General features: G+C 46.5%; 1 protein-coding gene across 2 annotated transcripts; it reads right to left on the bottom strand.

Annotated features, from left to right (window-relative positions):
- Positions 1–5: 5 nt before the first annotated feature.
- On the bottom strand, positions 6–16,165 carry LOC128400870 (uncharacterized). 2 transcript variants are annotated; one of them, XM_053363525.1, is made up of 4 exons: positions 16,100–16,165; positions 14,805–15,759; positions 7,906–8,013; positions 6–3,425 (listed from the first exon to the last, which is right to left on the bottom strand). In XM_053363525.1, exon 4 carries the CDS (start codon positions 3,423–3,425, stop codon positions 1,719–1,721), a length of 1,707 nt encoding a protein of 568 aa, XP_053219500.1. In that variant the 5' UTR covers positions 7,906–8,013; positions 14,805–15,759; positions 16,100–16,165; the 3' UTR covers positions 6–1,718. The 2 variants fall into 2 exon arrangements, with proteins under 2 accessions (XP_053219500.1, XP_053219499.1); XM_053363524.1 differs by lacking the exon at positions 7,906–8,013.
- Between the last annotated feature and the right edge of the window lie 7,544 nt (positions 16,166–23,709).

Below are 23,709 nucleotides of genomic sequence, written 5' to 3' on the forward strand. Positions count from 1 at the left end.
AACTGACACGCAGTAGACCCATCTTTTTATATTGTATAATACTAAAATTCAGGTTACAGTGGTACCTCGGGTTACAGATGCTTCAGGTTACAGTCGCTTCAGGTTACAGACTCTGCTAACCCGGAAATACAGTATTGATATTGAATACAATTAAACAATAGTTTTAAGCATTCATATCCTGATGATTTGAACCTTTCAAATCTTGCCAATGAAGGTGCAAAAGTGATTTAACAAAAGTTCTTCATCTCAAAGAAAACAAAGGCGGCGTTCAGAACGCTGGAATTAATTGCTCTAATCTCTGCTGGTGGTGTTTATCTTGCATGCAATTAGTTTGCAGGACTCCTGGGCTCTCCTTAATAGAAACTGGTTGTTCATCTGTATGGGTACACAGGAGAAGCCCTGGTCCTGGATTAGGGGCCTAAATCAACCCTGGGGTTGATTTGCCTGCCCTAATTACAGTCTGGGGTGGGGCACAGTTTCAGGGTGGCGGTTGTGTGTACTTTTTACCTCTTGACTGTGCTTTCAATGAAGTTGTAACTCCTCCCTTTCGCTCAAAGTTGGTTAAAGGCTAATTAAACTAATGAGCGTGCTGTGGTTTAAAAAGAAATGAAATTATCCTTCCTTCTCTGTGTATGCATTCATTCTGCGCCTTCATCTGAACTTCATCCAAATTACATTCCTTTGATTCCAGATCTTAAGGGATTTCTTGAAGTCATTACAGGTAACTTGCTGCGGGGAAACGGCTCAGGAAGCATCTTGTTTTATTCTCTCCTCCCCGCCCCTTTAATTTTATACCACTCTCATCTACCACAAAAATCTCTCTTGACTAATTGGTACTCCCCGTTCGTTGAACCAGCATGAGCTGTCACAAATAAGCACTGCACTGAAATGGTACATTTTAAAACAAAAAAGGAAAGAAAGTAAAATAAATACATTGCTAGCATTCTTTACCACCAACAGTAGCACAAGAAAATCAAGCAATGTCTAAACTTTGCAAAGATTTTTCCAACAACAGAAGTGGCACCCATGAGAGAAGTGCCAGAACTGCGCTCCAGTGTGCTCCGGCTGATAAAACGCCGACTGACTTGGAGAATCTATTGTTTTCTGTATGTAAGAGATTTTATTTTAAACGGAAGAACATTCAGTCACGTGAGACCCCGCCATCTACAGTCTAAACTTCAGGCTGCTGCATGGGCGGCTCCCCAGACACACCTTGACAATCTCAGAGAGAACACGGCCTGGAAGAGGAAAATGGAGACTTTTAAGTTCATGTAGAAGTGACAAAATTCCACACTTTGCAGTTTCAGGGTGGCACGTTGGAATTCACCAGACTGAGGCCGTACTCACACCTTACTTTTAAAGGATTGTGATACCACTAAACAGTCATGGCTTCCCCCAAAAGAATTATGGGAGCTGTGGTTTGTTAAGGATGCTGAGAGTTGGTAGGAGACCCTCCGTATTCCCCACTCATAGCTGCAATTTACAGAGCAGATTAACAAGCAATCCCTCTTCACTGGGAACTCTGGGAATCAAAGCTTTGGGGTGGGAATACAAGTCTCCCAACAACCCTTAGCACCTTCGATAAACTACAGTTCCCAGAATCCTCCTGTGGATTTTTCCTGAGAGGGGACTTCTTCTTGTATGGAGGAACGCTCAGTTCTGATGCGAGCCTGTGATCCGAGGCTTGAGGTGGTTGTCTGGGCCTCTCGCCACCCTTCTCACACCCCCACTTCACGCCCTCTGTTGTCGTCATCCTTCTCCTCCGACTCCTCAGAGCACACTTCTTCGTGGCTTTCCTCTTCCTTCTCCCTGCACATTCTCTGGCAGCTCTCGTTCCAGCACATCCGCAGGTGGAAGTAGCCGGCGCAGGTGATGATGAAAAGGATGGAGGTGAAAACCAGCCCCCACAACGCCACCCGCTTCTCAGCCCTGCCATTTATGGTGCACTCAATTCTCTGCTGGCACCTGGTAGTCGACGGGGTGCATACCCAATACGCACCCCAGAGCCTGGGCATCTGGAAGATGAAAATGACACAGAGGAAAGAGATCTCCAAGGCAAGGATAAGTCCCACCCAGATATCAAAGAGGGGGACACCACAGATGTTAGTGATCCTGGGCCTCTTCTTCCGCCTAGAAGAAGATTCTCTGTGTCGGTCGTGGTGGTGGGCAGCTTCACACGGCGGGGTCGCGTGACATGGCTCAGCCTCGGTGCATGTGCAGGCCGTGTCTCCATGGTAACACAGCATCGGTCCGGCAGCCATACCTGGTCCGGACATGACCTGAGCCTGGCCAACGGGCTTGCAGTGGGAGTCTCCAGCCATCCATGGCTGGTTGCACACATTGCCTCCAAAATCCCCATCACTCCTGCCTGTGGTGTCAAAGGTTACGTGGCGCTGGCCGTGCACCTTACACCCCTGAGCCGGCCTGCGTTTGATGGCCATGTTTGCTTTGTCATCTACCCAGGGATGGGCAGGGACATAGCCCATGCTGCCTTCGGTGTCTGACTTGCATTTGGTGGCCGTGCTGTATTTGCCATCATCACGGATACCTTGGCCGATGTATCTTTTAGGTGTGCCCATAGCATACCCATCATTACCCAAACCACCCGATTCTTGAGGGTCGGCATATCTCCAATGGAGGGGCTCTCTGTGCTCGTCACCTGACCAAGACTGAGGGGGCATTTTGCCTTTGTAAGGTGAGCCGCTAAGGGAGGCTGAGGTGCTCTTGGTGGCCACGTGGCACTGCTCCTTTTCACCGCAATAGGATGCCGCAGTGGTTTGCCTCATGTGACCTTGATGTGCGGCCATCTTGGTTTGCCTAGTGTCCGTTGGACCATAGCTCACACTGGGGCCATACCCTTCAGCCATGGGAGCCGCATGCCCCCCGTGCCAATCATCCCAGTGGGTATAGTAAGGATGGTGGGCATGGTGGCGATGGTGGGCATGGTCGTGGCCATAGTGCCTAGGGAGACCACGGCGCCCAACGTTGTAGATGGTGGATATGTCGGGGACGCCACTGTGGGATGCTGTGGCAACAATGGCCAAGCCTTCCCCTTTATCCCTATCCTCTTTCTCTCTCCTCTTCTTCTTCTTCTTCTCCTTGGGGGTGGTGAGCCGCAGGAGCCCTACAAGAAGGATCAACGCGATGAATACCAGCCCCCATGTTGCTGCGACGGAGACGGGAAAATGTTGGTTGTAGCAAAGGGCTGTGCAGAAGTCTCGCGACAGGTCGCCTTCGCCCTCGGTGATACTGCAGCTGGTGTCGTCTTTGATCTTGTCCCAGGGGCCGTTGGCGAAGAAAATGGCCATGATGCGGAGGCCCAGCAGGAAGTACCATGGGTTCAAGCCCTCGCAGTCGAGTGCACCGGAGAGCGAGGATAGCAATGGTCGAAATAGATGGATAAGACCTGAGAGGATGATGGACATCTGTGGAGAGACAGGGGTAGGGGTGGGAAAGGGGAGGTTAGGCCTCAGGCAGGAACCTGCATTGGAATTCTACCCAGGGCCAGCACCGGGATTTGGTACTGAAGGGCCACTTCTCATTAACTGAGGTACGCTCCACAACAAGGGTCCCACTGTCGACCCACAGAGCCTTTAACCCCCTCCTTGCCCTCACTTCCTGTTCATCTGTCCTATGCAAGCAACCACACAAGCGAAGAGAGGAAGCGGCTGTCTATACCTGCCTTGCCCTCTCCTTCTGGGTGTTAGCCACGTTGGGCTCGTGGCAAAAAAATGGGGAGCAGGCACTGTGACATAGAGAAGGTGGACTTGCTCGGGGAGGGGTGCCCACGGAAGGCCTCCTGCCCACCCCACCCCCCGAATCTAGTCAATGTGCTTACATTATTTGGGGTGAGCCAAATTGGGCTGTGGGGTGACGGGGAAAAGCACATAACTCTCTTCCTCAGCTTCCAGAGTGGACATAGGAAGAGCCCCAGTAGATCAGGCCAAAGGCCCATCTAGTCCTGCAGCTGTCAGGCTTCAGAGAATCAGCTTCCTCCACCATGGCCGTAAGTGAGCAGATCAAGCAAAAGGAGAATGAAAGAATGCGTCTACCCAGAATGGAGGTACTCCCAATTAAGGGTCACTCCCCCTTCCGTCCCTATTAATCTACTTCACTCCTACGTCTTGTATTCTGGGCTTGTAGCCTCTGTGCTTTCTTTTCTGACATTTTCTGAGCTCTCCGTGACTTTGGAGATGGTGTGTGTGTGGATACTATCCAAAGACTGTGAATCTGTTAACTCTCTCTCCCCCAGCGCTTCTTCTGCTAGCTGTTCCCTTTCCAGTATTTCCCAGTTTCTGCCTTCTGAACTATGCCCCTCTGCAAACCACTGTTCTAAATCTATGCTGTCCTCCTGCTCCTGGGAAGATTCAGGAGCAGAGCAGGGGGAGGAGGTGGCTCCCACCATTCCTACTCATTGCAGCCCTCCTCAGCACGGTCCCTGACAGGTGCCTGCTCTCACAGTGGCCACGCAGGACCTGAACGCAACAGCACTTTCCTAATATCATACCCTCCAACATTCCTCAGATGAAAATGGACATTCCACACTGCCCACCAACTGACCCTGCGCAACACCCCCTCTTTTTTTTGTCCCACACCCCAAAGAGCATTTCCTTTTAGAAGTGACACCACCAAGACACAGCACACACGCCCTCCACCGTCCTGAGAAAACTGCTTAATCCTGGTTTTATTTTAGTTTATTCTTTGGTAGATTTACAAAAAGAAAAAACACACCAATAAATAAATTTTAGAAAGGGGTGAGATTAGATGTGGATGCACAAAGCATTTTTTATATTAAAAAAAAAAGATCAAGGCTCCTCGCAGTCCGCTCCATTCCCCCCTGGCTGTCACGCGGCAGCTTCTCCTCCTCCTCCTCACCTGCTCTCTGAGCTGCCAAAGGAAGGCCGGCAAGCAGTGGCCATGAAGAGGCAACAGGATGCTCCCTCGCATTACCACAGCGCCGGCTCATCCTCCTCCCTGAGCTCTGCGCTGGTGGGGCAAATAAGGACATTGCAGTATCAAATCAGAAACCGAGATGGCTCTTGTAATTCCGGGACTTTCCCTGGAAAATCAGGACACTTTGTTTGCAGTTTGTGATTCCCAGGAACTAGTGCTCAGAGGCTTATTGCTGGCTTGTTGTCATTGATAGCCTCATCCTACATGCAACCCAATTTGCGCCTGCGGAGGCTAGATGACTTGCACCAAGCAGGAGTTATGCCACACTTTCCAAAGCATTTCCCCAAAGCTTTCCTGGTTGGAAGAAGTCCAAACATTTGGGAAAGTGGTTTCGTTGTGCAAGACCTCCTGACCAACTGCAACTGGGCAACCTGAACTGGCAGGTATGTGATCGAATCCCAACCGAAAACTGTGGCGGTCTGGAAGTGCCCTGTTTAAGCCTTACCTGCCAGGTTCGCTAACGCCTGGCTTTCTGTCTCCAGCCTTCTGCTCTTTTCCAGAGTGAAACCTCAGTAAACAACCCAGGCTTGGGGAAACCTTTTCTGGAGCATACCAGCCCCGTAATCCTGCAGTGATTCAAGCTTGATAACCTCTGGTCCAGCCAGCACTGAACTTCCCTTCCTCCCCTCTTCCGCAACTTCCATTTCCTATTGACTTTCACGGTCATCCTCTTTTGTCCACTCCTTTCTTCATGCCTGTTCCATCATCAGTTTCTTTCCTTCTGTCTCCTTCTCCCCCTTTCTCTGATTTGCCCACAGCTAAGGCCAACCTTTTCCGAGGTCTTGAGGCCTTATTCAGGCATTAGTCCCTGCCTTCCTCTGCTCCACTTGAAGCGGGTCACTTGGCCCAGATTGCAGGGCTAGGCCTGTTTACTTCCTTCAACATTAGCATGACAGCTGCTAGCAGAATATTCCTTTGTCAGGCAGATTGCTGGTTTGTAGTCCAGGATGGTTGCTTGATGTTTCCTTCATGGGAACTAATAGTTAGGAGATGATCTCTTGACGGTTGGGAATACCTCTCTGACTCTTGAAATTGCTGGATGGGTTTCAGTCACACACTTGCAAACTCAGGTTGTGCAATTTTTGTCGATTCTGAGGCTTTGCTCAGCAAGACCCGCTTCCCCCAAAAGCTCAGAGTTTTTGTGATAAGCAAAACTATTGGGAAATGCACTGGGGAATGTAGGGTGACACTTCCTTTGAAGGAATGTCATCTAACCACTCCACAAGCAAATCAGAATGAATATTCATTAAATAGCTTCTGGCTGCATATACCCTATACATTTAAATAACGTGACACCACTCCCCACCTACCAAGTAATCCCGGGAGCTGTAGTTTGTTATGGGAGCTAGGATTTGTAGATCTGTGACGGTACAGACTACAGTTCCCAGGATTCCTTTGGGGTGCATGCTTTAAAGATATGGTGTGCATGCAGCTGTTGCCTAATCTCCCTGCAAACAAATCAGGATACGTGCTCAGTGAGCAGCTCACCCGGCAGTGCCCTTTGTTTCTGAATGAAAGACAGGAACACAGAGAGGGAGTTGTGTTGTGTTGAGTTGACTGAAGTTTGCGGTATTGGATCTCTCTCTCTCTCTCGAGATCTGATATAGGTACTGGATCTGCTGCCATATAGGTGAGCCTCTTTTCCTTTGTGTGTGCTTTCTATGCATATTTCTATGTAAATACATGGAGCAGACCTAAGGCTCCATATGAATTTAAAGCAGCATCCAGACACCTATGGTTTCCCTCCCGCAAGGACTCTAGGTTCTTAAAGGTGTCCAGAGTTGTTAGGTGACCCCCTACTCCCCCCCTCAGAGGTACAATCCTCAGAGTGGTTTAACAGTCAATCCCTCTTCCCAAGAAGCTCTGGCAAATGTGAAGGGAATACAGTGGTACCTCGGGTTAAGTACTTAATTTGTTCTGGAGGTCCGTACTTAACCTAAAACTGTTCTTAACCTGAAGCACTACTTTAGCTAATGGGGCCTCCTGCTGCTGCCGCGCCGGCGGAGCACAATTTCTGTTCTCATCCTGAAGCAAAGTTCTTAACCTGAAGCAATATTTCTGGGTTAGCAGAATCTGTAACCTGAAGCGTATGTAACCTGAAGCGTATGTAACCCGAGGTACCACTGTACGGTTCTCCTAACAATTCTCAACACCCTTAACAAAGTACACTTCCCAGTATTCTTTGGGGAAAGCCATGACAGTTTAAAGTGGTATGATATTGCTTTAAATGTCTAGTGCGGGTGCCAATGCCTCTGTGGCCCCCTCCTATCAACAGGAAGCAAGACCTGGTAGAACTGTCTCTGGAAGTTTCCTTCTCTCTTACGTTTCTTTGGTGGGACATTTTCACAGCCCCCATACTCCTTCCTTCTGACTTGCCTCTCCTCACATGTTTTCACTCATCTAATCCCAACAGTGGAATCTTTCAGCCACTAACATATTGTTATGGGTTTCTAGGTGCCAGGCTTCCCTAATTCCCTGGGTCCAGTAGGTGTTAGAATTCAGTCAAGGCTTGGGGAGCTAAACTGGATGCCAGACTGCTAAACCTTGGACCCAGGTACTTTACACTAATGTGGTGTCTTGTCTGGCGGTACATATGTTTGCTTATTCTTGTGAGATTTTTCTTTTAGTATTATTAGGTTTTTTTTAATGCTTTGATTTCTAATCCACCTTCATTTTAAACACTCAGTTAATAAATGCAGTGGAATTCTCCTAAGCTGTGAACTGCTGCCTTCAAGGCTCTCTCATCCTCTGCTCCCTTCCTACCACATGACGTATTGTCCCGAGGTTCTGAGTTTTCTTGTGCGAAGTGACTTAACCTGCCATGGAGTCGCCCCCTTGGCAAGTTACTTCTTTTGTTTTATTTCTCAGAGAACAAAACCATTGGGCCAAGTTAGCTCCTTGTCCCTGTTAGCCAATAAATGTACGTACCCCTGTTCACTCTCCTCTCCGTACCTGATAACTTGGCTACGTGGGTTTCCCCTTCTTCTTTCATCCGTCCTGCTTTGGAGTCCAGACCCTCTTGCCAAACCACAGCTGATCCTGAATCCTGCAGTGTATATCCTAGTTTGGAGGCAGCCAAACAACCCGCCAGTCAGACCGAGAGCACAGGTGAAGACACCGACAACGTGTGGCAGGGCCCGACAATATATTGAGTCACTCCCTGCTCACTTGGATTCCTGCCCTGGCCAGGCAGCCTCACTTCTGCTGCCAAGAAATTCCACAACCGCCCACAGGGCATCTTGGGCTGCTGTGGCAAAACAAAGGCTTGTCCCGATCATTAGTGTGATTAATGCTTCTGCACAGAGGAGACCGCATCCGAGGATATTTTGCAAAGGTTCCTGTTGCATACACAGAGAAAGCCCCGAAACTCTGCCCCTAAAACCGCAAATGTGGGAAAAGCTGACAGCTCCCGATTTTCCTAAAGATAATGGGAAAGAACCATCCGTCTCCCAGATTATCCAATTTCCTCTGACTCCCGCACAAACCCGCCTCTTTTGCAAACTTAGAATGACAATGACAATGAGAGCCTTTTGCAGCCTGTAGCAAAGCACCAAACACCTTCCTCATGCTAGGACCAATCCTTTTTTTAGATGGTTCACCACACGTACCCTCTCATATTCCTCAGATGAAAATAGAGACATTGCTCACTCCCCACCAACTGACCCTCCTCAACCCATTTTTTTTGTCCCCCAACTGCAGAGCACTTCCTGTCAGAAGAAGGGCAAGTGCCGCCACCACTATGCCAGTGGGACACAGCCTACATACCCTCCATCGTCCTGAGAAAACCCCTAAATCCATCTTATATTTTATGCTATTCTTTGGTAGATTTACACACACCAATAACTAAATGTTAGAAATGGGCAAGATTAGGTTTCCAGCTATGTCACAAGTCAATGGCGGTAACTCCCCGCTGCTCTCTGCGGGCAGTGAGGAGGTTCAGGCAGGGGAAAGCCAGGATTTATGATGCAAAAGTCCTGGCAATGTTCCCCAGTGGGGTCTGGGGAGCTCGCTGCATCCCGCTGCGCCGCTCAAGCCCGTGTCTGTCATGGGCCAGGAGTCAGCTTCACCTGCTGAGCAGCAGCCTGAAGGAGCAGGAAGTGAAGTGACTCCATCAGCCTTCTTGCTCCTGATGAGAACCTGCTGGCTCCAGCTTTTTAAAGCAGAGTTTCCAGCCTCGGTCAGTTGCTGGAAATGACATTTGTTGTTCCTGACCAGACCTTGCTGCTTCTTACTTCTCGTGACCATAGACCCTCGGCTTTCATGACCCCCGTATCGTCTGACTACATGAACTGAGATACTCCTGACCTTAGGAAAGGACTGGACCTTTTTTGCGGACTCTGCCTCCAGGCAAGTTCCCCTCTGAGACTTGGCTGGTTGGCTGGCTTCCCCCTCCACTGAGCTCCCCTCACACAGAGAGCCAGTGTGGTGTAGTGGTTAAGAGAGGTGGACTCGTAATCTGGTGAACCGGGTTCGCTTCCCCGCTCCTCCACATGCAGCTGCTGGGTGACCTTGGGCTAGTCACACTTCTCTGAAGTCTCTCAGCCTCACTCACCTCACAGAGTGTTTGTTGTGGGAGAGAAAGGGAAAAGGAGATTGTTAGCCACTTTGAGACGCCTTAGGGTAGTGATAAAGCGGGATATCAGATCCAAACTCTTCTTCTCCTTCTCTGCCGTGGCTGGCAGAACAGGACTATGACAGTGTCTGCCAACCTGAAAGGCAGAGTGAGTGCGACCTGGGAGTGTGTCCCTGACATGGATGAACCTCTGTCTCAGGCATGATTTGTGGTTGGTTCCTCAATAATTTGGACAATTGGCATTAATCAAGAGGTGCTCCTGGACCAACAAGGTTTTACTATGCCTTCCTCATTCGACCAAGGTTGAATGCAATTTCTTTAAAATTATTCAGGGACTGGGCTAGGAGTGCTGTTGGAGGAATGGAATGGGGGTGGGGAATGAACTGCTGCCGAACAGATGCGGTGAATGAAGCCGAATTTGAGAAAAGATATTGCTTTTAACTGTGCGCCGAGGAAGAACTCCAAAGTGGAACTTTAATGGTGGAGTTTGGATATGCACTCTGAATTTATGGCTGCAGCTCGTACGCTAGTCTGTAAACAGCGGAAGGAATGGAATGTGACCTTGTACCATCCATATAAACACTGCAACAAACCGAACAATGGAAGATAGTAATTAACTCTCCCAGCACACGAGGTCCGGAACAACAATGAAATGGATTATTTATAAGATGTAATGGAGGTGTTGTTTGTAAGGTGAAAAAAGCGGCCAGCTGGAAGAATGGTTTAACGGCAAGTGAAGGATGTCAACTGGACTCTAAATAAAAAATGATTCGACTACGCGAGGAAATGATGATGATCGTATGTTTGGAAAAGGGATGGGAAACCTCATTTTTAAGAAACTGTATTAAATTCATTTGGTTCAATCTGTAATAATTTGGGGAAATAAATAATTTGGGGGGGAAAGAAACGAAATGGGCAAGATTAGATGGGGATTCACAAAGCATTTTACATATTAAAAAAACAAGATTTTGCTCCTCATTTCTTCCCACCCAGGGCGACTGTGACCTCTGCCTGCCCCTCAGTGTCACATGGCGTGTTGGGGGGAGGGCCTTGGCGGCCACAGTCTCCCCTCCTCCTCACCTGCTCTTCAGCAGCTGCTATGAGCCGCCCAAGGGACGATGCCGGAAGCGGCAGTCATGCAGAGGCCATGGAGAGGCAATGGGATGGTCCCTTGCTGCTGTCACCACTCCGGACAACCACTGGCTCATCCTCCTCCCTGAGCTTCGCGGTGGCAGCACTGGCGGGGGAAATCAGGACATTCTGGGATCAAATCAGAAGCCAGAGCGGCCTTCATAATTCCAGGATTGCCCCTGGGGAATTGGGACACTTTGAGGGTTCAGGCACCCATGCTTCACAGCAATGCCTATCTCCCTCAGTTTTGCCAAAGAAGCCTGCTTCTCCTTGCCCAACAGTAGGGCTGGGCCTGTCGGTCATCATAGTGTCCCATCGTCTTTTCTATGCCAGCAGCTACTTGGGGCTTGCTTCAGGTTTCAGGGGGCCTTGGGCAATGTGATTTTGGGTGGATCCCTCCTCCATTGGTAGACTCTGGTAGCCTTTACCTGACAGCTGAAGGTGGCAGCTGTGTTCTGGGTCGCTTTGCAGAGGGCACTCCAAACCCTCCAATGAAAAGAGGGGTGTCCTCCCACACCCTAGGGACACTTGGAGGGTCTGTAGTTTAAGCGTTGCTCAGAACTCTGTGAGGGGCAAACTACAGTGCCCATAATTCTTTGAGGGAAAGAGTGTACCTCAAACTTGCTTTAAAGGTATAGTGGGTATGCATCTCCATCAGAGGTAATGCAGGCAGGCAGACACAAAGGGCAGGACCTTTTTGGTGGTGACACCAAAAGTAAAGAAGGGGACTGCATCAACACCCATCTCTTCCCACAACGTTGAAAACTTGCTTATTTAAGCAGGCCTTGAGGGTGGTTCCAGACAGGGACTTAATGTTGGAAGTGGATCATTCAGCTATCAGAAACAGGTTGTTAGAATCAGTTTTTTTGTTTGTTTTTAAAGGATCTCTGCAGAGGAATTTGAATTAAACAGGAGGATGGAAATACAGGCTAACATTTTATGACATCATGAGGCAGCTGCAAAAATTGCACATGAATGAGGAGCACTGATCCCATAAACGAACACTCGCCTGGAAGCACACCAAACCCACCCGAGGGATGAGGGAGCCTGGGGTTCTCCAGGTGTTGTTGGACTCCAACTCCCATCAGCCTCTGCTAGCATGGCCAGTAGTCAGGGATGATGGGAGTTGTAGTCCAACAAAAACATCTGATGAACCACAGGTTCCCCACCCCTGGTTTAGGGGGATCCCTGTCCTGTGGAACCTTTTGAATCCGTTTTTAATTATGCTGTTGCTATTTGGCAAGATTGTTTCTTTTCATCTTACATTTTTATTTTTCATACTCATCGGCTGCTGCGATTGTTAATGTTCTTGAACACCGTGCAAATTAAGTAGATAAAAGTCTTTGTCTCCAGTGGTGAGAGGAAAGCACTTTATTAAACTGGTGTTCAAAGGCCTGCCGCTTCTAGTGCTGCAGGTAAGTTATATAGGCCACCCTGACTACTAGCGATTGTTATATCATTCCCTGTGAATTTGCCTAATCCCCATGTAGAGGCTGTCCCAAGCCGACAGCCATCATCACATCTTGTGCTAGGGAGTGTGTGGTGTGGGAAAGGAGCATTTCAATTCACCTTTATTGGATCATCCAGGAGTCTAGTATTATGAGAGAGGAAGAAAAACTTCTCTGCATCGATTTCCTCTCTATACTATGTTTATTCACACATAATCGACCACACTATGCATAACTTCAAACACCTCTATCATGTCCCCTCCTGCCATTTTAAAACTCCCTTTTCTCATAGATCCCAACCTCCATTTTGATTGCTTTTCTCCTGCACCTTTTCCAGTATATTTTTTGAGGCAGGGCGACCAGAACGGCACCCAGTATTCCAAGTACAGTTGCACCATAGATTTGTACACTCATTCTGGCAGATTTATTTTTAATCCCTTGGCTGATGATTCCTGACATGGAACCCACCCATTTCACAGTTGCTGCACACTGAGTCAATGTTTTGGTTGAGAAATTCATCATAACCTGAGCATCCCTTTCCTGATCTGTCACTGTCAGTGATGGATATGTGGAGTTAGGCTTCCTACACTGCCCCACGTACATGACTTGACACTAGATATTTGAGTCAGTTTGTATTTAAAGGTGAACCTTCACACGCCACACTTGCCAGAACCATACATGGACCAACAAACAGCCATCCTTCAAAATGTGCAACGTTCTGAATTTTGCAATGCAGTTCCCCAGCCAAGTCATGTGTGCAAAATGCAAAATTTTTACTTTAAAATGCATATATTAGCTGTGCCAGATTAAACCCTGTGGAGGTTCCTAGGCAGCTGAAATCTCAGGTCCCCCCGATGCATCACTCTAGGGGGATAACATTGAACTAAGAAAGCTTGGTTTTAGTTTTCTTTCTTTCTTTCTTTTTGCAAATAAATTTTTATTGTTTTCAACATGTAATTCTTTTCCCAACAATCCTTATTGTCACATTATAATCCCTTTGACTCTGCCGAGTCCTGACTTCCCTCCCCCCCCGACCGCTGGTGAATACATCACATACTTTTTGCGTATATTATTGTCATAACTTTACTGTTTTACATTGGAGGGGTTCTTCCAGTCCTGCTAGTGTCTTAATATTTTTGTTGTTCTCCTTTATATATTCAATAAATTTATTCCAATTGTTATTGTATCTCTGGTCCTCTTGGTCCCAGATCCTTCCTGTCAATTTGGCAAGTTCCGCAAAATCTATCATCTTTACCTGCCACTCCTGGATGGTTGGTAAATCTTGTGTTTTCCATCTTTGGGCCAGTAAAGCTCTTGCGGCGGCTGTGGTGTACATGAACAAGTTCTGGTCTTTTATTTTAATTTCTTTTCCCACCAGACCTAGCAAAAATGCCCCTGGTCTTTTAGGGAAAGTATACTTAAATATCTTTTTAAGTTCATTATAGATTAACTCCCAGAATCTTTTTACCTTGCCACAAGTCCACCACATATGAAAGTAATCTCCGTCTATTTCCCTACATTTCCAACATTTCCAGTCTCTTTTCCTATACATTTTAGCCAATTTTATTGGCGTCAAATGCCATCTATACATCATTTTTAATACATTTTCCTTTAAAGCCATACATCCTGTAAATCTCAAACCAACATTCCATAATTTTATCCATGCTTCCAGCTCAATTTTGGGCACAACAACAAGGTTTTAGTTTTCTTTCAAGATCAAATCAATATTATTTTGATCCGCTGTTGTGAAGAACCCAAAAGGCCCATAGGCTGGTGCCTACTCTGCCTATTTGGTAATCCGGTATTGTGCATTAGTGAAAACAACATAAAATGCATTAAGGAACTCCCTGTCCCCCAAAATGTGTATATTAAGGTGAAATTTCCTAAGCTTTATGAAGACTTTTTTTAAAAAAGCCACCCCAAAGAAATATGGAAAAGTGCAGAACTGAACTTAAGGTTTTCAAAATGAAAAACTGAAACCAACAGATTTCCCCCATCCCTGCTTCACATTTTTTTACACTGAACCACATTTGTAATTTTTATGCCTGTTCCTCTAGTCTGGGGGAGGATCCTTCTGGACTTCTTCATGGTTACATTTTGCTTTTACTATTGTGTCATCGGCATCCTTGGCTGTCTTGCTGCTCACTCCTGTCTGCAGTTCATGGATGAGCAAGTTCAAAAGTTCTGGTCCCAAAATAGAAGTCCTTTGCAGGGATGGGGAGCACGTCTTTCATCCGCCCATTGTGTGAACTGTTTAGTCTCTCTGCTTCCAGATGACCTGTTTATTGAGCATTTGCCCTGATTTGTTTGCTGGGAGAGTAGACGAAGTTGCATCGAGCAAAAGCCGTCTCACTCTTTCTAGTGCATTTCCTCATCACTTTCCTTGTCGCAAACCATCCAGGAGGCAGGGGAAGTAAATTTATTGTTCAAGAGCTTCCGATCGATCTGAATTTGCCACTTTGTGAATGAATCCCTCATGAAAATCACAGCAGTCTGCAATCTTCCCCTGCACTTTAAGCGGTTATCAGCTGATGAACAGGCCCCTCCTCTTATCCCACGATTGTGAAGTTGGCACAGTTGTCCTTTAGCGAAGGACTACATCGAAAGCTTTTTGAAAGTCAAAATACATGCTGTCTTATCAGATCACTCCAATCACATGCTTATTTATTCTCAAAAACATTTAGTGAAACAGGACTTACCCTTCCCATGGCGATCCTTCTTCAACGAGTCTTATTTTCTTCTGTAGGCTGGAATAATGTCACCGATAATAATGCTTTCTGCCAGCTTTTCCAGAACAGGTGTCAAGCCAGCTAGCCTGCAGTTTCATGGCTCTCCCCAAACCCCTTGTGTTTAAAATGGTTTCCCATCGGCTACTTCCCATTCATCAGCTACGGAGCTTCAGATCCTCCATCTGGAGATGCTGAGGAACAATTTTTTTAAGCATACAAAGCTGTGGCTCATCAGCTAATCCCAGCCGCTGCATCCCCTGCAGCAAGGGAGACGAGGACATCCCAGGTTAAATAAGATGAAGATGCAGGAACAGGATGCACGAGGCACCGGCCCTTCCTGTCCCATCTGCATCTATGCCACATCTTACGTTAAGATTATGTTTTTATTAATGGAAGAGGCAAAGGATGGTTAAATGTATGTATGTGATTTTTAAAGCTTACCCCGCCTTTGCCCTCAACATAGCCTCCTGGGCAGTTTGCATGCTGTGCATCGTTCATCAACAAGAATAAACAAGGAGAGCTGCCCTTAGCAACAGATTAAGCAAGGCTTAATGCTGAACACCATTGTGATGAGCAGGTATTGGTTAGCATTAAAAGTCCAGGCAAACAGGATGGACTGGCACCTGTAGTATAGGAAATGCATCAGCAGGCAAAGGCAGTAGCTCTTTTGGGACTCTGTTCCACAACAGTTGAAAAAGCCCCCTCTTCCTATTAGTCGTTTGCCTAATCTCTGAAGGTGGAGGCATCTAGAGTAGGGCTTCAGAAGTATATCTCAGTTGATGGGCAAGCTCATCTGAGGCAACACGGTCCTCCTGTAGAGCTATGGTCTATCTGAGGCGATTCGTGCCCCCATTGCTGTTGCTATTTCAGTTTATTACCCATACTACGCCATCAGGTCCCAGGACGGGTTACAACAATGTAAAATCTGGGTGGCGCTGTGGGTTAAACCACAGAGCCTAGGACTTGCCGATCAGAAGGTTGGCGGTTCAAATCCCCGCAACGGGGTGAGCTCCCGTTGCTCGGTCCCAGCTCCTTGGCAACCTAGCAGTTCGAAAGCACGAAGTGCAAGTAAATAAATAGATACCACTCCAGTGGGAAGGTAAACGGTGTTTCCATGTGCTGCTCTGGTTCGCCAGAAGCGGCTTAGTCGTGCTGGCCACATGAGCCGGAAGCTGTATGCTGGCTCCCTCGGCCAGTAAAGCGAGATGAGCGCCACAACCCCAGAGTCGTTCACGACTGGACCTAACAGTCAGGGGTCCCTTTACCTTACAGAGAAAACAATTAAAACAAATTACAGTCACAGGAATAGAGTAGGTCCTGAAAATGCCTATCTGAGAATACATACCGGCAGTATGTTCCTCCTTTGCAATTTAATCACAAGAGCCTGCCATAAGTATTATTTATTGCTGCCCACTCTGTAAACAATGCAAATGTACAATGCAGTCCTGCATATGCCTACTCATTGGCACACAGACAGTTGAGCAGGTGGATCCAGGCCTCCAATGGAGATCTCAACACACCTATATGTGACAAACTGGAAGCATGAAACAGTCCTAGCATTTTTAGTTCAGGAGCAGCTACAGAGGCTCTGAATCAGCCCCATCCAACCCTCAATGCTCCGATCAAATCTGGACACGGCTACAACCACACACCTCAATCCCTGTGGCTACTTTAAAGGAAAACACAAAATGTCAGGAGATCTGATCAGAGATCTCCCTTACACATCACCTGTATTTTGGCCTTTCCTGCTTTCACTGCTCGGCCTGCCTTGTGCAACCCTTGAGTCAGGTTGCTTTCAGTTGGCGTTGCGACAAAGCAAATGTTAATCCACACTTTCCAGTGCATTTCACTACCTCTTTCCAAGAAGGAAAAAGTGCCAGATCTTTTTGGGGGTCAGTGTGTTTGTTTCACAAGAGCTCCAAACCAGCTTGAGTTGCACAGCCTGGATTTGCAGGGGTGTGACTGAATACCACCACAAAACAGTGACCCAAATACACAAGCCTTTTAAACAGGCAGGAAACAGAGGGAGGAGCAAAGATCTGGAGGAAAGATTCTAGGGTTCTTGTTTTTCTAGGGTTGTTTTAATCAACAAGATCAAGAGTAAAACAGGCTGCTTCTTATTTTATCCTGAGCTTGTTTTTGCTTTTAATTATTCCTCCTAGGAATTCCATCTTTGAGTTTTAATCTGTCTCTTGATCTTTCTGTAATAACGCCAGAGATCATTAACATGTTAAAAGCCTAGCTATGCAGTTTATGTCTGGCCCCATCTCTAACATACACAGATAAATATCTATATCTTTCAACCAACAAAGTGCAGAAACATTTTACAAACTTGATTGGGTTCCTGGATAATCTTTTTTTTGGGGGGAGGTGCAGTAAATTACACCACCTCCTTTATATAAATAGAGGAAGGTGGTGAAGCTGACACAGCAAGGAGTATAGCAGAGCTGTAAGTGGACACAAGCAATCACAATAATAGAGAATAATATTAAAACAATACTGTTTAAAAGCCACACCTGATGAGTCCAGTCACATCATGATATCTTGCAGAATGATATTGTTTTGAAAACACAAAGTGTTGTCCATGTCTGATAAAGGTAAAGGACCCCTGGTCCAATCAAAGGTGACTATGGTGCTCATCTCGCTTTCAGACTGAGGGAGTTGGCGTTTGTCCACAGACATGTGGCCAGCATGACTAAACCGCTTCTGGCACAACAGTACACTGTGACAGAAACCAGAACGCATGGAAACGCCGTTTACCTTCCCACCGCAGCGGTACCTATTTATCTACTTGCACTGGCATGCTTTCGAACTGCTAGGTTGGCAGGAGCTGGGACAGAGCAAAGGGGGCTTACCCCGTCACAGGGATTTGAACCGCTGACCTTCTGAGGCTCAATTCATCTCTGTAATGGCAGTGAAAAATGGAGCAACACTATCACACCTATACTGGAAAAAACTTCAGCTGCAGCAACCTGGAGGATTCTTCCTGAATGCCAAAATATGAGGAGTGTTGCAATGAAAGGTTTATTGTGTGAAATCAGTGCTTTGAGAGTTGTGGAAAAGAAGGAGAAAAAATTCCCACATTGGTGGGAAAGAACTTGAAAAGAAGCTGGTGTTGAGAGAAGCAATTGAGAAAAATAAAAGTAGACATAGGGGTATTTTTCCACTGACTCTCCTGCAGTGGTACACTGATGAAATGTGATCATTCCCCTCTGTCCTAAGGCACCGAGAAAGTTATGTGACAGGTGAACCACCACTTACTGTGGATTGTGCGACAGAATGTATTAGTGCCATTTCCTTGGACAACAGCCAATCATATTTGGCCAACGCCCTCCCCACATTTTGCAGATGCTGCCCTTTACACCAGCTGAGCAAATTGATGACAGGCGTCATCAATATCTGAAGCAATGGCGCTGTTATAGGAACATGTATCAGACGACCTTCTGATCAACACCTATTTTGTTTTGATTTGAATTTGAAATTTGAAGCACTTCGCTGACAGACATACAGGCAATCCCCCCATTTATGCAGGGGTCACAACCCGAGGCTTGGCACATGACAGTGAAATTGAAACACTGTAGAAAAAGCCTGAAAAAAACCCATTCTGCCCCCTTTTTTGTGACGTTTTCATTTCTGTGTTCATCAGGATGCACATGTGCGCAGTCGCCCACATATTGAATGGGTAGTTGTCTGTATTAGACAATATGCTTCAGACGATATGTCAAGCCCATTGTTGTTCTTAGTAAGTTAGTTGTGTTAATTAACTTCAATAGGTCTACCCTGCATAACAATAGCATTGGATACAACCCTTGGTATACCGCTATAATATTGGGCGTTTTTTTGTGTTCTGTCTGTGTGTATTCCAGCTGTTATTAAAAAGCCTTATTTATTGGAGGTATTGCTGCATGCCATTGTTGTAAACAAAATCTGCCTTTTTCCCCTTATGGGGTATCCAAGAGCCCATATAGAGTCCTTACATGGGTTCCCTATTGGTAGGAGAAAATAACAGAGGCCAACCAGAGAATATTGAGAAGCAAAGCAGCTAGTAAGCCTGATCTTTATTAAAGCTGTTGCAACAGGGTGCTCCCCTCACATGCAGGAGGATGGAGGAGGATCCTGAACACAGGTGTGCCTGCCCTTATATAGACATTTTAAATTCCCTGCCCTGGAGCTCAAGACCACCCCTCCATAAATCATATATACATCACAGAAGGGGTGTAACCCAAGACCACCCCCCACAAACATCACACCTACATCACAGAAAAGGCGCCCCGACCTAGCCACAGTGATCCATGCGACTGTCACCTCCAGGCTTGACTACTGTAATTCGCTCTACGCGGGGCTGCCCTTGAAGCTGTCCCAGAAACTCCAGCGGGTACAGAATGCTGCAGCGAGGCTCCTCACGGGGTCTCTGCCATGGGAGCATATTCACCCAGTGCTTTTCAAGCTGCACTGGCTCCCGGTGGAGTACAGGGTCAGATTTAAGGTGCTGCTTTTGACCTTTAAAGCCCTTCACGGCCTAGGACCCTCGTACCTACGGGACCGGTATGCCCCGCGGAGAGCCTCAAGGTCCATAAATAGCAACACCCTAGTGGTCCCGGGCCCTAAGGAAGTTAGATTGGCTTCAACCAGAGCCAGGGCCTTTTTAACTCTGGCTCCGGCCAGGTGGAACGCTCTGCCTCATGAGACCAGGGCCCTGCAGGATCTGATTTCTTTCCGCAGGGCCTGTAAGACAGAGTTGTTCCGCTTGGCCTTTGGCTTGGAGCCAATTTGATTCCCTCCCTCCCTCTCTTTCTTTTTTCTTTTCCTTTCTCCTCCATTTCTCCTACATTTTAATATTTCAATGTTTCAATATTTTAATGTTGTATTTTAATGTTGTTTTTAAGTTGTAATCATTCAACTTGTTTTTATTATTGCTTGTTAGCCGCCCTGAGCCCGGCCTTGGCTGGGGTGGGTGGGGTATAAATAAAAATTATTATTATTATTATTACAACAGAAAATTGAATGTTGTTGTTTTTCCTGTCTGCCAGGTTATCTGATAATGCCTTATCTGATTGCCTTTCCTGGTAGTCCGGCCATTCCTTTGAAATGGTGATTACTCAATTCCTGAGACAATGGGAAGGTTCCCTCACCCCCTCCCTCCTTGCAGAGAAAATATTTGGTCAGTTTGATTGTCAAAATGGTTTCAGGATGGTCTTCCTGTGCTGCTCCAGACATGTGGTTTATATATTTATGTACGTGTTTGCTTGGTACATTTATGAACATTTATTACATATCTAAGACCTTAAAATTCTTATAACTCCATCCCCTATCTCTGAGCGGTGCAAGATTTAAGGGGGTCAGGATGCTTAACCCAGGGTTTGTGTTTCCTTTTGGGAATGAGGCCTAGCAGAGACTTTGGTGTTTTTAGAATATATGGCTTCTTTACACATATATACAACGTGAGTCAGCGATGGAGGGGTTCACAGTACCAACACCCTAAAAGGGTCTTGTTTCTCCCACAGCCACAGCCTTGGATTCAAGCAAAAATCAACCATCACACTCTGACCTGCTCTCCAGCTTGCTGCCTTTATCAGCCTGCAACTTTTGTTCCTCTCGTTCACATCACAGCCAACCCTAAAGACTCTAATTCAAACTCTGGCTTTGTCTTCTAACTAACTCTGAGCTGGAGGAGGGGCCCCAACCAGTCTCCTTGGCTCTCTGAATGGCTCATTACCTTTCTTTCGTTTTCTTACTGGATCATCTCCCAGGCAATTATCTCAACATGAAATTGGCCTGGCTTATATTTCAACCCTTGCTGGACCCAGGGGTTCAGGATGCTTGATTAAATTCTAGAATGTATTGGATCCAGGAATTTAAGGGTCTGGCACCCCCATACTAATAGCACTACTGCTTTTTTTCTGGTGGGACGCATACCCGTAAACATTTTGTGCATCTAAGTTTGGCCTCATTGAGGGGCAGTATTTAAATATGAGTAGGAAAATTAGAATAAGCCTTAAACATGTTATTTTTTTTGGGGGGGGGGAAGAGCACTGAATAACACTATTAATGAATACTATAGCCATTATTGAAAAACCTGAATATTGTAATTATTATTGTTTAAAAGGAAATATTTGAAGCAAAATAAAAGGGGTTGCATCATGGATGGGGGTTTTTACTTGGTGATTTTTTTGGCACAGCTGATTTTCTGAAGGCACTCAGGGTTCAGGAATGACAAGGTAAAGGTCGGGAACAATGGGTCTTTTATGTCTTGCTGACATATTACAACACTGGGAGGAGAATTTTCCACCATCAATTCAGTACTCAGTTGCAGAGCCACATTCCCATGCCCCCGTGCAGCTGGAACATCAAAAAGATATGCCCATAGTCACCTGGGCTGCCTCTACCTGATGGCGATGGGTGTAATTTCTTGGTTTTCTGTCAGCAGTTCAGTGACTAATACATCATCTCCCACTACCTGCCATAAGCGAAACCTTATTCTTACTGTTTTCCTTCAGCCCACATTCTCATTTTTTCTTCCCTTCTTCTGTATGCATAGTTCACTGTAGTATTTAAAATGCATTTGGAAAGACTTTTGAGAAATAATAATAATAATACTTACACCCCGCCCATCTGGCCGGGCCTTTTCAGCCACTCTGGGCGGCTTCCAACAGAATATTAAAAACACAATAAAACATCAAACATTAAAAACTTCCCTAAACAGAGCTGCCTTCGTATGTCTTCTAAAAGTCAGATAGTTCTTTATTTCTGAAGGGTGTTCCACAGGGCGGGTGCCACTACCGAGAAGGCCCTCTGCCTTGGTTCCCTGTAACCTCACTTCTCATAGCGAGGGAACCACCAGAAGGCCCTCAGAGCTGGACCTCAGTGTCCGGGCAGAACGATGGGGGTGGAGACGCTCCTTCAGGAGACGTCAATGACTGTTCATGGGTTTCCATCACACAGCTGAAGGTTTGGCTCTCCCATTAACCTCTTCACTCAGTCCCTCCAGAACAATAGGATAGGGATGCTGGAGGATTCCAAAGGAAATGGGAATGGGTGTGGATATTGCAGATATTTGCTTATTTGCCCTAGGCCTGGAACGGAAATCAATCCGGTAAATGCAATTATTATGCAATTGCTTTTGGTCTGCAAACAATATATAACTGATTATGTTTTTTCAGCCATTTGCATTGCATTTCCTTTACACTTTGCATTTCCATACTGGGGTGGAATAACATTTGCATTGCATTTCCATAGTGCAATGGAACAACATAGTGACAATACAATTTCTGTAAGTTATGCATGGCATGTAATTCACTGTGCAAAATTGTATAATTTTGCCACAGTGGACAGTGAGACAAGTAATATAGATTTTGGTATGAGATGAATTGCAGCGGGTCAGAAACAGCGCTGCAAACTCATAATAGTTTGGGGATTTTATTCTTGCAGTAGAAGTCACTGATATGTCTAGGAGTCCTGCTGAGAATGGTACAGATGATGAAGAAATTGGTCTTCTTGGCAGTGCTGATGCATGAAAATGGTACCTACGATATTAAGACTAGCACATCCGAGATAAACTTGTGTGCTTCAGAAGCCACTGTGCACAGGAAACTGCCAGATACTTTGTCAGACAATTTTTTTACATCTAGGCCAGTATTTCCTAAGGCAGCCCTGGAACAGCCTGTTCAGGTAAAGGGAAGGTTACACAGAAGGATGAAGAGAAGAGAGAGCAGTGAAATTGTCAGAGTGGGAAAGTGTTTTATCTGTAGGATTCTTTTCTTAGCAGCACCTCCAAGTCAGAATAACTATCAGATTGTTGGATATTTTCTTAGAGATGTTGCTCATTCCTCCGCTCTGTCGCCTTGTAGCTCTGTTTAGCTTATATTATAGCAGGCTGGGTGCCTTTCAAAACTCTCTGTACAGTGGGAGCCCATTATCCCATCTTTCTGAAATGTGGCTGCTCTGATCCTTCGGAGGTGTATTGAAAGGCCTGAAGCCTTCATGGCAATAGGGTAGAAAACACTCAAATGACAGACATTAGAAGACTGGCTAGGTCCTGCCCTGGGACCAATGGGAAGCTTGTAGAAGATGTACCTTTTAAAATTGCCTCTAAAATGAGGATCCTTTTGTCCATAGCTGTCAACCGTCCCTTATTTGGCAGGAAAGTCCCTTATCCCAGCGCTGTGTCCCGCTGCTATCCCTTATTGATGATGTCCCTTAAATTTCCCAGGTTTCAAAGGAAGCAGCTCCTCTCCTTCCCTCCCTGCCGGCCAGGGAGGAGGGAGGTTTCAACTGTGTTGCTTGGCTGCGTTGCTCACCCAATAAGGAGTCTAACAATGACTGGGGGGGTGGAGCTTGCATGCCTTGTCCCGATCAAATCGGCCGTGTTGCCTGGGGACTCGCCTTTGTTCAGCGCTTCCCAGCGGAGAGGTGACGGTGGTCTTCCTTGCTGCATCCCCTTTGCTGGGTTGCTGTGCTGTGGGAACCACCGCTAAAGGCTTCGTTTGGCTGCTGGCTGGGCTTTCTGCCTTTGGCTCGGAGGGGCTCAGAAGTTGACCATACCTGTGCTCTGAAAATCCCTTATTTTGGCTGCTGATCCCTTATTTTTGAGGCTGCTGGTCCTTTATTTTCAAATCTTTAAGTTGACAGCTATGCTTTTGTCCCATCTACAGGGCCAGCCTACCCATGAGGCAAGGTGAGACACAGAAACTGGGAGGAGCTGTCACTCCACCTCCTGTGCTTTTTCGCCACCTCTGCTTCCTCCTCTGCTGCACTTTTGCCAACTGCATTGTTGCAGGAATTTATGTATAGGTTGGGGGGTGTTGCCCCTCCAGCAGATACCATGCACAGGCAGCCCACTCCCAAAATCAGCACAATCGCTTTTGTGACTTTTGTG

Source organism: Podarcis raffonei, chromosome 13 (genome assembly GCF_027172205.1).
Source record: "Podarcis raffonei isolate rPodRaf1 chromosome 13, rPodRaf1.pri, whole genome shotgun sequence".
In the NCBI taxonomy this organism is placed as follows: Eukaryota; Metazoa; Chordata; class Lepidosauria; order Squamata; family Lacertidae; genus Podarcis; species Podarcis raffonei.